The sequence below is a fragment of the Polyodon spathula genome, chromosome 6 (genome assembly GCF_017654505.1).
Source record: "Polyodon spathula isolate WHYD16114869_AA chromosome 6, ASM1765450v1, whole genome shotgun sequence".
Taxonomy (NCBI): Eukaryota; Metazoa; Chordata; class Actinopteri; order Acipenseriformes; family Polyodontidae; genus Polyodon; species Polyodon spathula.
The window spans coordinates 53,203,471-53,217,809 of record NC_054539.1 but is presented as its reverse complement, the minus strand read 5'-3'; the positions used below and the strand labels follow the sequence as shown (position 1 = coordinate 53,217,809).

Here is a 14,339-nt window from a genome sequence, read left to right as displayed (position 1 = left end):
AAGGCTGCCACACATAAATGTGGCAGACACAGCAGGGGAAACGATTGGTGAGAATTTCCCCCTGTAAGCTGCCTTGTTTTCTTCCCTTTTTCATCGTAGAAAAACAAAGAGAGACAGATTGAAAAATGGGAAGGTACATCACTGAAACGAGGCTGGGGGCTGGTTGGAAAGAACGTGGATGGTATCAAACGCCACTCAAAAGGAGTTGGTATGCAGTGTGACCGAGAGGGCGAGGTTACTGGGCCATACAAGCCATTTTTTTGGGCTACATGGTGCCCGGCTGCCTTTCAGAGACCGATGGACCAGGTCTTACGCCCACATCATGAATATGTAGCAGCATACATTGATGATGTGATTATTTACAGCTCCACCTGGTGAGATCATTTGTCTAGGGTCACGGTCATCCTGCAGTCTCTGCCAAGCCCCACCCTTATCACACCAGATTTTGATAAGGAATTCATCCTCCAAACTGTCGCTTCGGATGTTGGTCTGGGAGCAGTCTTGTCTCAGCATGTCGTCGGAATAGAACACCCCATCCTCTAATGCATCTGTTTGGGGGAAATTCAGGAGCACTACCATCACCAAGGTAGTCCTCCCAGGAGACTGACAATTTCCAATAGATTTCTAGGAGAATCACTTCAATCTCCACATACAGTGCCTATAGAAAGTCTACGCCCTCTTTCAAATTTTTCACCTTTTGTTGCCTTATAGCCTGGAATTAAAATGCATTAAAATAGTTATTTTTTAATTATTTATCTACACATCCTACCTCACAACTTCCAAGTGAAAAAAATATTCTAGAAATCTGCAGAAAATTAATTAAAAATAAAAACTGAAATAACTTGGTTGGATAAGTGTCCACCCCCCTTGTAATAGCAATCCTAAATTAGCTCAGATGTAACCAATCGCCTTCAAAATCACACACCAAGTTAAGTGGCCTCCACCTGTGTTAAATTGTAGTGATTCACATGATTTCAGGATAAATTTTCCTGTAGGTTCCCTCTGCTGGCTAGTGCATTTCAAAGCAAAGACTCGACCATGAGCACCAAGGCACTTTCAAAAGAACTCCGGGACAAAGTTGTTGAAAGGCACAGATCAGAGGCCTTGAATATCCCTTGGAGCACGGTCAAGACGATTATTAAGAAGTAGAAGGTGTATGGAACCACCAAGACCCTGCCTAGATCAGGCCGTCACCTCCAAACTGGATGATCGAGCAAGAAGGAGACTGATTAGAGAGGCTACCAAGAGGCCTTAATGGCACGGGCAAACCAGATTTGCCCAGCATCGATCTTGAAGCGTTGGACAAAACTAGACTCACTTGGGCTAGTCCTGAAATTCAGTGAAAACTGTTGGAAAAAATCTAGATTCGCCCAATTGGACGTGGATAAGTGCCGAAAAAAAGTGGTAACTTTGGGATTCACTGAGAAGCCCTTGGCAAAACTAGACCACCGGGTTTCGCCCTCAGTAAATAATCTGAATATGCATTCACGTTAATCAGAATCCTGGTTGCAAGCTTCTAGTTTTTATAGGACTTATACATTCCCCTACAACTGTCTTCCATTGTGTTGGACAATGGATTTCCTTATCCTGCCTGGGATGACTAAATGATCCTTCTTTCTGTGCTTTCCAGTTTCCTTTTTCTTCATCAATACTGTCGGACTGCTTCGATCTATTTGCAGTACTGTGGGGGGGCCCCTTTGTGCCAGGCTCAGTTCAAGTATGTTCAATGCTCTCTCCTTTGTGCTGCGTGTACAGAAACTACTTCAGTCACTGGTTCAGCACTCTTCCTCGTGAGCTGGTTGCTCAACAAATTAATCCAAGAGATTAGTTCAGAAATACCATTCTATCAAAAATAGTTATTAATTCAAGGCAATTGTTCCTAAAGGGTTCAAGTGTCTCTTGTTTTGTGTCTCGCAGGTAATATGAAGGGGCTGGCTTTCATCCAGTACCTGGACGGCTACTGGATTGATATTCTGAGTCCCAACAACATGGTCTCAATCACAGAAGGGAGGAGGAAAGGGCAGGACGGAGAAAGAGGAACAAAGGGCACAATCTCAGAGGAATGGACACTGTAGCCCTAGCCATTTGCCACCGCAATACAAAGGGCACTTGCACGCGTCTGTAAATCATTGCATCAGTGTCAACTGTTAACTAAAGTGGACTAATGACTGTACTTTCCTTTCCGTGGTTCAAGGAGTGAAAGGATCAGAATAGAACCGCTAAGGATGGATGAATGCCATGGACTCACTAGACGACAGTTTACATTTTGACTGTGTCTTTGAGCATCATCTTCAGCACCAAAACTGATAAACTGGTTGGATCAGAAGTAGCGATGGCAGGAAACACACAACTTTGAAACTTGAACACAGCTACACCTGTGACACTGACAGCATTGACCCCTGACCCCACACATCTGTGGTCAGGATTGAACCCAAAACTACAGTGTTGCCATAGATATACAGTGGAACCTCTATTATCCAAACTAATTGACATTGGGGGGGTGTTTGTATAATTGAACTGTTTGGATATTCATACTAAACTTGTTTGACATGGCTTTCTCAAACAAGAAACCTCCTAAAAATATATAATAGAACCCCTTTTTCATTTTATATACATATCATTTTACTGCACTGTTCTGTAATTACCACAGGTTGAAGGCTGGTTAGTGCATTTTGTATGACAAGGCAGAAGAGAACAGAACGCAACAAATCAGTTTACCAAATAATTGAGGTTTTACTGTAGCCATGCTTGATCTTGTGTCTCTGAACTCACCCGTTTAGTTTACTAAGTCTTAAAGCTTTATTTTATTTTAAACAAAGAAAGAAACAGCAGAATTGTGCCTCTCGAAAATCTGCACGCTACAGTGATGGAGGAGACTGCACCTTCAGCCAGTGGCTGCTGGAGAACAAACATGTCTGCTTTGTGTTCTCATGGTAGTTTGTTCAGAATGCTTCTTGCAATATATATCTTTTTGTTAAAGCTTAGTGTTTGTGTCTCTGTGTCTGTGTGCGTGAATGTATCTGTGTGAATATGCCTCGTGCGTGACTGTCTGTGATTAGTTGGACTGTGTCTGGTTTGGTTGGGCTGGGGGGCTATGGGTAAATGCTGCAGCAGAAGGCACCTTGACACAGTTAAGTTGTCAGAGTACAATAACACTGATTGTGATGCTTTGGAGTCAGATACACACCCTATTATTAGTGATTCCAGAACTCAAAATCAGATTATGTTCAGAACTTTTTAACTGTCCCACTCCAAAAAGAAAGGAAACAACACTCATTTATTTTAGTGGAGGATCCCCAAATTTCAATCATTTGGATGTTCTGACCGTGGTACCTCTGCATTTTCCACTTGCACTAATAATAACAAACTGTCAAAGTATATATAGCTGTACTAAATTGAGAGAGAGAGAGAGAGAGAGAGAGAGAGAGAGAGAGAGAGAGAGAGAGAGAGAGAGAGAGAGAGAGAGAGAGAGATTTTTTGCATTTTGGCAGCATATGGTATTTTGGTTTTAATGGTGAACAGATAACAGATTTGAAATGTATGGATACACACATGGATCAAACCTGGCTATATTTTTCAAAAGTCCCCCTCCCCAGCCTCCCGTATTGACAGGTATACCAAATTCATCTGCTGAAAAAAAAGTGAGCAGCTGTACCTAATGCGGCATTTGCCCTCCTGAGCACATGTGGCGCTCCAGTTCCTGGTGGTGTTTCTGTCTTGTTCACAAAGCCATGTCCGGGGTTGAGCGATGACGGTTTATTTGCGTATAGGCGGAGCCCAATTGAGACCTCGTTCAGGTCTTGGTTGTTGTCGCTGTAGATAAATTTAAACATCTGATAAGACTTGATTAGAAAATCAAATTCATAAATTAAGACTATATCGTATCTCCGCTGTCAGGTGAGTGCTGAGGCGTCTATTTCGGGGGGGTGGTGGTATTAAGACACGAAATGGACAGGCAGAACTGTGTCGGCAGTAGATAGCATCATGGCATTAATAAAGCTTTAGCTAATGGTTAGTATAACCAGTGGTGCAGTTATTATTATTATTATTTATTATTATTATTATTATATTATTATTATTATTATAATAATAATAATATAATAATAATAAATAATAATAATAATAAATAATATTTAGGCGATATCATAGGGGGCTATTAATTGTGCATTTTGTGAATCATTTATCATTATCACCATCATTACAGGGTAACTGGTAGTAAGCAGTAAAAATCAACAGTGAATGCGTTTTTCAATTGCAAACACTGCAAATGGGTTCCCAATATAATCTTAATAATAGCTGTAATAATACATATGGAGACATGTTATTTGTGTGGAGTGTATTTTACATAGTTTATGTTCCTGAATTGCACTGTGTGAACGTAAAATTACACGAACAACTGTGCACTTCGCTGTACCGCAGGCTCTGTATATCAGCAAGAACATCTTGGAGACATTTGTTTTCATCGTCATTAATGATTTTGTATGAAAGCATAATTGAGGCAGCATGTGTTAATACTTTTTTTTAAAAGCGTAATTTTGTAAATGCTGTGAGTTAGCGGTCCGGTCTTACCAGATTCATATTACAACAATGAATAATGTTGAGTATTACAAAAACAAACCCACCAAAAAAAAAAAAAAAAAAACCCAAAAGACTGGGATACAGTTTAATTTGGAATATTTAATTCAAATAATTTGATGCGATTCTAAATATAAATATTTCAAATAATGTTTAAAATGTATAAATATTCAAATATTTCGATTTCTGTTTTAAATATATTTATACATGTTTTATAGTAATGTGAAACATAACGCATTTAAGTTTTTATATGAAAAAGTATATGGTTTTATCACAGTCATACTAATACTAAATATTGTCAAGTTGTGCAGCATGCATATTTACATTTTGAAAACATGAATAACTTCGATCGTAACAAGATATAACTACACTATATCTGCTGTGTTCACCTCGGCCTATTGTTTTCCACTGTGTTTTAGAGACCCTCAAGAATGTTTATGTGATTGCGTAACACACACCCAGAGATGCACAAGGTTTGAGGTAGATTTCATTGAGGTGCCATCTTGTTATTTACAATATTTACAATAAAAGTGCCTTGGAATTTATCCGAGGCATTGTCTGGAATAATCAAATGCAAAGCAGCCTTAGATCTAGGAAAAAAACATGTTGGTAACATAAGCAAGTACTGTGTGAGTGACCTGAACTTGAACTGAAGACAGGCAGCTTATAAATACCAAGTCACCTTGATTGACTTCTAGTAGAGATATTTGAGAAGGTTTTCAAATGAAGAGACTGTTAGTTTTTACAACTTCAATGTAAACCAGTTACCCAGGTGAAGAGACAAGAGCTGTAAAGTGAGGCGTTAAACCAGGTGATTGATCAAAGATACATTACTTGTTCGATTATAGGGTTCCAAAGAGATTTACTTAACCTTTTAAAGTGTTGGCAGTATACCATTAGAAAATTATTTGAAAAGTTTGCCCAATATTTAAATAATTTCAAATTCATAATTGAGTGCGGACAAAATATTTGAAATATTTATCTCAAATATAAATATAGTTGTCTCAAATCTGATTGAAAGTTAAGTTGCCTGTTGTATTTACAAATCACAGTAAATCATGGTATGAATTTTGTGAAAGGTGCCTTTTTAAAATATAAATCGTTCCTGTCTGAATTTGTTAAATAATATTTTGGTCTAATTATCTTAAGCAATCTCTATTTTTTCAATATTTTTTTATTTTTATTTATTTATTTATTTACAATTTACATTGAATTACTGTGCTGTTTTTATAATTTTCTGGACTATAAGTAGGATTTTTTTTTAAATGTTTAATTTATATATATAAGGTTAGCGCTGTATATAGCAGCAGTATCAAAACCAGACAGCTATTCTGTGCAAATCCAAACTTAAATCCACACTCCTCCTCATCCTCTTCCATTAGCTAGCTGCTAATGGAAGAGGATGAGGAGGAGTGTGGATTTAAGTTTGGATTTGCACAGAATAGCTGTCTGGTTTTGATACTGCTGCTATATACAGCGCTAACCTTATTGCGTTCTCTGACACACACATCAAAAAACGGCAGTAACAGTGACGGGACCCTTATTAGGAAATTATAATAGTTTTACAATTTACTGTCAATGTGGTCTAACAGTAAACTAGACAAATTAGTTAATTATCAAATGCTAAAATATCAAGGGAGCACTTTACAAGGTTTGATGACCAACTTTCACTATCGTCTGACTGTGCCTCAATTTCGTTTGTTAAACACAGAAAATGACTGGCTTTGAGTGGACTGGATTCACTGTGGAGGTTTGATTTCCTTTTGAAGTAATTAACTGCTATGACATGCTATAGTGATGTCACCATAACATTTGTGATAGACTTGTCAGGTCCCTCAGGCAGCATACAGCTTAAGTTACCCACTGAGCACCCTTGAGTTATAATGACTGAGAAGTATAGAAACAAGAAAAAAAAATCCCAGAGAGCTTTGTTACTGACGGAGATAAGCCAATCGCAGCGAACAGATTTTCAGCTGGGACCCCAATGACATTCCGGTGGTATAATCCTAAAAGTAGGAAGGGACTTGGAGACACTTTGTGTGCGATGAGTCAGCAGGCAGTTAGCATGTGAGTAAAGAGTGGAGGTCAGCTGACTTTTCATTAACTAGAAGAGGGCTGACCACAGACAGACACACACAGAATACAAACAGCACACAAGCGCACACATACACACACTCATACAATAGACGCATATGGAAGGAAACGCACTCACATACATACGGTGTATTTGTACTCTACCTGCTAGTAGGCAATTGAACAAGCGGTTTGTCAAAACAAATCATAGCATTCCTTCCTCTGTCTGTTGGAAACGATTGAAAAGTTCAGAAATCCATTGGCAGAGAGCAGTGCAGGATTAGTGCTAATCAGGGTCTGTGAAACATAGACAAAATTTGAAACATTTAACAACATTTAACTCCAGGCTCTGAACTTGTAGCACCTCTAATGGATGAGTTGGTCTGTTTTGAAGGATATGCTTCAGGAGTTTGTACAGGGATTACCTTGACTTTTTGGATTTTGCAAAGTTTTGCACAGTTTTTTCTTGTTGTCCATGGTCTTGTTTCCCTTGTGTATGCTGCTGTATAGATCATTTCCCTTACTATTGTGTGACGTTTGCTATCATTCTGGGTGGTCTGTTGCTCCGAATATTGAGTTACTCTTTTTCTCCAAATCTGCCTTTGAACAACTACTGCGATTGGCTAAATCTAAGCACCTCTGTTGGCCCCACCTACTCTACATTTATAAGGAGAGAGAGAATGCGGGCTGGCATAGATTTTGTCCAGTTTTGATATACAGTATTTTTAAAATCTGTATGTTTAGTTCATGTTTAGAAAAGCTTCATCATGGATTTAATATGCAAGTCATTATATTTTGAGTTATTGGCAACTCTTCACCAAAAGAAGTATATCTGTGAAGCATTTCAATGGTTAAGTAAAAGACACTTTGAAACAAATGTGTTTGTTCTATTTTTAAAACTGCAGTTATCTCAATACAAATACAAAGTATTGTGAGGTTGTACAATTTTTATCTGCAACTGTGAGAACCCAACTACTGCAAAAACACTGCAGACATGTCTGATGTCCAGGGCTCTCCGAAACCATTTTCCATTGAGGGTCCAGGACTCTCAACTAAAAAAAAAAACTGAAGGTCCCAGAGGAAATTTTGGGGGTCCCAATAAAGTACAAGGTCTTAATCTTCTCGGTTCCAGAAGACACTAAACTTGAAAAGTAGGAAGGTAAGTCCTGCTGTCGCTGCATTTCATAAAACTGCATCAGCATATTAATATCAAACTTAAATCGGGGGTAGCTCTTTTTTAAACATATTTAATACAGTCAGTTAGTAGTAGGGAGATTTAAATCGCTGCGTTTTTATATATATATAGCTAGCTATGGTAATTTGAAAAATAAACTGACGTTGTAGTGTTTTTTTGAGGTGCGTGTTAAAACGTGGTACTCAATGCACTGTGCTAAGAAAACGCCCATTCAGAGCCGCAGCCGGTACATTATGTTGTTTTTGGACTAGTTTTATATTTTCCAGTCTTTTCAACATTTTAAATGTAATTTATCACACTTTTCCACCATTAAGAAAATAGTAGGCTATGCGAATATGACAAAATTTGCAATCTGACAATATACCTCTTTTTTCTTTTTTAAAAAAAAATAAAAAATTAGTAGTCGTCAATTGATTTTACGCTGTTTTTCTCCCAATTTAAAATAGCCAATTGTATTTTAGCTACAACTGTTACAACCCCGGGCTAACTCGGGATTGGCGAAGATGAATACACGCTGTCATCGAAACGTGTGCCATTGGCCGACCACTTCTTTTCACTGTGGCCCGCCATGCAGCCAACCCAGAGCTACAGCGTAGGAGGACAACGCAGCTGTGGGCAGCTTACAGGCAAGCCCACAGGTGCCTGGCCAGTCCACAGGGGTCGCTGGTGCGCGGTGAGCCGAGGACACCCCAGCCGAACAAAGCTTTCTGGCCCTGCACCGGTACCCAACATCATAATTCTGCCAAGAATTAACACTCAACCAGTAGAACCTTAAGCTTACCAGTATTACTACAGGTTTTGAAATGTGCTTGATTAACCACAATGTGTGGGTAACAAGTTCAGGTGTGTTTTAGTAAACATAGTGAAACTACGAATGGATAAGTGTGGATATCTGTTATTGGTTTAAAATTGTCACAATAATCACGATTATCGTAAATCATGTGTTCTCTCTTTCTCCCACTACAGATGCACTGAGCACTGTCCGACCGCCCTCGTTGCCATGAGTAACAGCCACCCTCTGCGCCCCTTCACCTCGGTGGCAGAGATCGACCATGTGCACATCCTGTCGGAGCATGTTGGCGCGCTGATCCAGGGAGAGGAGTACAGCGACGTCACCTTCATTGTGGAGAAGAAGCGCTTCCCCGCCCACAGGGTCATCCTGGCTGCACGCTGCCACTACTTCAGGTACAGCGACATATCAGTGGAAACTCTTAAGTGTGGGAAGCTTTTCATTACTTCACATTTCTAATATTAAAAATGGTGATATTTGCAAGGAGACGGTAACAGTGATATTGTCTCTCATGCTCTGTTTATGCTATACAGTGGTTTGAAGGAAGACCCAGCCTCTCTCTTTGCCACTCCCTCTCTGAGCGTAGCTGTGTGGCGGGATGGAGTTGCAGCCCCGAACAGAGATCCCTCAAGGGGACACCCTCTCTATCCCTCTCACTCCTCTCTCTCACTCTCTCAGAGCTCTGCTATATGGAGGGATGAAGGAGTCACAGCCCCAGGCAGAGATCCCTCTAGAGGACACCACAGCGGAAGCGTTCAGCATGCTGCTTCAGTACATCTACACGGGGCGTGTGTCTCTGAGCAGCGAGCGAGAGGAAGTGCTGCTCGACTTCCTGAGCCTGGCACACCGCTACGGGTTCGAGCAGCTGGAGGACTCCACCTCGGAGTACCTGCGCACCATCCTCAACACGCATAATGTGTGCCTCATCTTCGACGTGGCCAGCCTCTACTCCCTGCGCAAGCTCAGCACCACCTGCTGCACCTACATAGACCGCAACGCTCCTGACGTGCTGGCCAGCGAGGGCTTCCTGTCCTTGTCCAAGGTGAAGCTTTCTGTCCTCACTATGTGCATGTGTGTCTGTCTCTCTGTGTGTGGTGTCTCTGTGTGGTGTCTCTGTGTATTTACCTCTAATCCTTGCACAAGTGCAGCCTTTTGGCTGTGCAGTAAGCTTACCGTCTCTCCCCCTTCTTCTCTCTCTAGCTGGCCCTGCTCACGGTGGTGCAACGGGACTCATTTGCAGCCCCGGAAAAGGAGATCTTCCAGGCGCTGTGTCGCTGGTGCCGCCACAACTCTGCAGAGAAGCCAGAGGAGGTGATGGGCACAGTGCGGCTGCCATTGATGAGCCTGGCAGAAATGCTGAATGTGGTGAGACCGTCTGGGCTGCTGTCCCCCGACGCCCTGCTCGACGCCATCAAGACTCGGTCTGAGAGTAGGGACATGGACCTCAACTACAGAGGCATGCTGAGTGAGTGTTGGCCCGTCACACAGAACAGTACAGTACAATCCGATACACATGAAACGCAGTGCTCCGATTTTGAAAGGGGGAGTCAGTTCTGAGGAAGGTGTTAAGAGTTCTCTCTCCCTCTCTCCATTCTCCCCACCTCAGTCCCGGTGGAAAACATTGCCACAATGAAGCACGGTGCCCAGGTAGTGGAGCTGTGTTGTGCTAGTGTTCAGTGTATTGTGATTCTCTCTCTCTCTCTCTCCCCCACTCCGAAACTCAGTCCCGGAGGAGAACATTGCCACTATGAAGCATGGTGCTCAGGTGGTGAAGGGGGAGCTGAAGTCAGCCCTGCTGGATGGAGACACACAGAACTATGACCTGGACCACGGGTTCTCGCGCCACCCCATCGAGGACGACTGCCGCTCTGGCATTGAGGTGAAGCTTGGCCAGCCCTCCATCATCAACCACATCCGCCTCCTGCTGTGGGACAGGGACTCACGGTCAGTATTGACACCACGTAGGGATTTGTGGTCACTATAGGCACACCAGGACTCTAGGTCACCATAGAAGAGACATGTGGTCTGTGCACTTACATTAGTGTGCTAATTAAAGATCATATCGTAGTTAGTACTGTGGACAGAGCTAAGAATAGTCTGCAAGGTAGTACCAATGGCAATTAACTAAACCTCTCCAGATAGTCTGCAGGTGGGTGTTAAAGATGATCTCAATTGCAGTGAACACAGTGTAACAGCCTTATGCCTCATACTGATGTGTAAAACAGGTATAAAGTTAGTCCACCAATTCTTTAGATTAGGGATGTCACGGTATCAAATTTTGACGGTATGATAACTGTCAGAAAATATACCATGGTTATCGGTATTATGTAATTATGTATCCCCTTGGACTTTTCCACATTTTATTGTGTTACAACATGGAATCAAAATGGATTTAATAAGGAGTTTTTGCCATTGATCAACAAAAAAGTCCATAATGTCAAAGTGATAAATAAAATCTACAAATTGTTCTAAATTAATTATAAATATAAAACAGAAAATGATTGATTGCATAAGTATAGTACATTTCCTAACAAAAACTACATCATGAAGACGAAGGAACATTCAAAGCAGATCCGGAATAGCAAAGCACCAATCAGGTAGGATATAAGAACATTTCCAAGGCATTGAGTTTCCCCTGGAGCACAGTAAAGTCCATTATTAAGAAATGGTCAGGGCCTGGAAAGCTTGTGAAGATAGAGGGCAAAATGGATGCAGCAAAGTACAGAGAAATCCTTAAGGAAAACCTGCTGAAGTCTGCAAGAGACCTGGGACTTGGGTGAAGATTGATCTTCCAGCAGGAGAATGACCCCAAACATACAGCCAAAGCCACACTGGAGTGGCTTGAAAACAAAAAGGTCAATGTCCTGGAGTGGCCCAGTCACAGCCTAGACCTCAATCCAATTGAGAATATGTGGAAAGAGTTGAAAATTGCTGTTCACCAAAGGTCCCCATCCAACTTGACTGAGTTTGAGCAATTTTGCAAAGAAGAATGGGCAAAAATTGCAGGGTCCAGATGTGCAAAGCTAGTAAAGACTTATCCAAATAGACTCATGGCTGTAATTGCTGCCAAAGGTGCCTGTACCAAATATTGACTCAAGGGGGTGAATACTTATGCAATCAATTATTTTCTGTTTTGTATTTGTAATTAATTTAGAACAATTTGTAGATTTTATTTTTCACTTTGACATTACGAACTTTTTTTTATGTTGATCAGTGGCAAAAACTCCTAATTAAATTAATTTTGATTCCATGTTGTAACACTATAAAATGTGGAAAAGTCCAAGGGGGGTGAATACTTTTGAGCGCCACTGTAGGTGAACCAGGTGTCTGGCGATTGTGCCTAGAGAGAGGTCTGTGCTGCTCATGATCTTTGCTGTTTTCAAGTTGTCCTATCAGTGAAGCACAGTGTTTCTGCATTTTTTAGAAGTATAAATGCTCTGGTAAACATAAATAGTCATCATACTTTGATGTTTTTTGTTTATTACCGCGGCTGCATTTTATTAACAGCAATAGCAGCTGGTTGAATGTGTGTTCGGTGTTTGATACATTTCTTACTTGCAATAGAAAAACAAAGGACACAAGTCAGAAAGTGCAAAGCAACAAAGCTATACAGAGCCGCTTTGGATTATTTTTAGTTAATAATTAATGCTATTTTGTTCTTGATTAATGTTTTTGATATTGTAAACATTTTAAATAGCACTGTAGCAGGGCGATAGGAAAGCCCTGCTGTTGAATGCATTGTATTTATTTTTAGAACGGGGTCTCTCCATCCGCCCCTGTGTTATTTTGTATTTGTTTATTGTGTTTATTTTGTATATATATAGATGATGGCGAGCGCCGTGTGTTTTGTTTTGTATTTCTATAAATGACGCTGTAGCCGTGCGGTATTGTTTTGGTGTATGTTTTATTTAAAAACCTTGTGTTAATGTGTGGTTGTCGGCTAGTGCATTGTGCGTTCAGTTCCATCTTCTGGTCTGACGTCACCACAATGCAATTTCCTGCCACAGGCACACACAATTATGCACAGGTGGGGAAGTAAACAGTATAGTGATAAATATTTACAGTGCAAACTATTTTGTATTTATAATGACTTTTACCAATAGAAAGCGAAAGATTTCTAAATACTACCTTTTAATTCTTTGCATCCAAGTTTTCAGAATGAAGCCTACTGTTTGGTTTTCTGTCTCTACAATTTTTCAGTCCCAAACTGTTGTGTAAAATTATATGTTAAATAAAAGGGAGAAAAAAGAAACGTGTTAACCAGATTATTCTGCCTTTTTATTGCAACTGTGGTACCATTTCATTGAAAATTGTAAAGGGTACTTTAGTTGAAACCTCCCGACAGAAGGGGTTACAGTTTCAAAAAAGGTTGAAGACCCCCGAGTTAAGAGAAGCAAAGTGTTGCCTAGCAATAGCCAATCGAGTGCGTTTTAAGACATGCAGTGCCCACCCACTGATCTCTCAGCAGAGTGCAAAACTTAATGATGAGAAGAAGGCTTTTTTGGACTGCATTTTAACAGCAACAAAGGAAAGAAGAAAGGTTCAGGTCGTTTTGGCACTGTTGCAAAGTTAAGCAGCAACTAGGGGACTTTTTTTAATGGAATACAATTGAAATCCTTTTTGAATACATAAAACCAAAATCCCTACTACACTATCAACTCCAGGAGACAACAACATCTTTACAGTACTGTTTAAAATAAAACAAATAATACAAATGTCTGTAGCATCTTAGCAATATAGACTTTTTGGTTATCTGCATTGGTGTGTGCTTACTGCATTTCTCTTGATCGATACGATAGGTAATAGCTACTGTTACTTCTTTGGTAAATTAATAGGAAGGTGGTGATGAAAAGTTACAGTGCCTTGTTCTTGCTGCTATTTTTGAGTATTTGTGATTCATTTACTAACAATCAAATTTGCTAGCGGTCATTGTTTAGTTGGGTGGTTTATATTAAATATGACGTCACTTATTTAATAGCCTGCGCTGATAATCTCATGTATGGCAGTCTTCAGAACTTGAGATGTCTGTGTTTATTAGTTAGTTCTATTGAACACAGTGGCTCACCGATGGATAAAATGTGTGACAATACTATAATCGCCACACCTGAAATAATTGTATGGAGATGTAATCCTTGTGGGTGTTTAAATATTGCTGGATTAACTGGCTTTCTGGAGTTATTGGCACCTTGTTATCTATCTCACAGTTGCCAAAGTGTAAAGGGTCACTTTCACATACACATGGTTACATTGAATTTCTTGCGAGGTATTTACAGTATATATTTTGTATAACTTTTTAAAGAAAACCTTTTATGTATATCGTGTAATTCAGGGGTTAATTTTATAATTGCATTGGGTGTGTGGATAATAACACCGCAAGACAAACGTATCGAATATGATCTGGTGAGGTCTGGAAAAAATGAACCGCCGGTCATTTTGTTCAATTTAGTTAATTTAAATGTTGATTTCTTCAATTTTAGATGAATTTCAGCACTAGTACACAATTTAGATTTTTTTTATTTGTATTTATTTGGCAGATGCCTTTATCCAAGGCAAAGTTTATTAAAATGAAGTTTATTAAAATAAAGCAAATAGTTTAAGGACAATGCTGAGGATGGTTATTTACAAGCAGTAGGGAACATCGATGAAATACGGATTTATTAATTCTGCCCACCTCCCCCACTCACTGACAATTTCCAAAACAGGAAG

General features: G+C 40.1%; 1 protein-coding gene across 2 annotated transcripts in view; it reads left to right on the top strand.

Annotated features, from left to right (window-relative positions):
• The first annotated feature begins 3,756 nt into the window (after positions 1 to 3,756).
• Positions 3,757 to 14,339, top strand: part of LOC121317326 (BTB/POZ domain-containing protein 9) — a 55,376-nt gene continuing 44,793 nt past the window's right edge. For both annotated transcript variants that reach the window (XM_041253141.1, XM_041253142.1), the window contains exons 1-5: positions 3,757 to 3,897; positions 8,810 to 9,028; positions 9,312 to 9,675; positions 9,834 to 10,098; positions 10,358 to 10,577. In XM_041253141.1, coding sequence (XP_041109075.1) covers positions 8,844 to 9,028; positions 9,312 to 9,675; positions 9,834 to 10,098; positions 10,358 to 10,577 — 1,034 coding nt within the window. In that variant the 5' untranslated portion in view covers positions 3,757 to 3,897; positions 8,810 to 8,843. The remainder of the gene's footprint in view (positions 3,898 to 8,809; positions 9,029 to 9,311; positions 9,676 to 9,833; positions 10,099 to 10,357; positions 10,578 to 14,339) is intronic.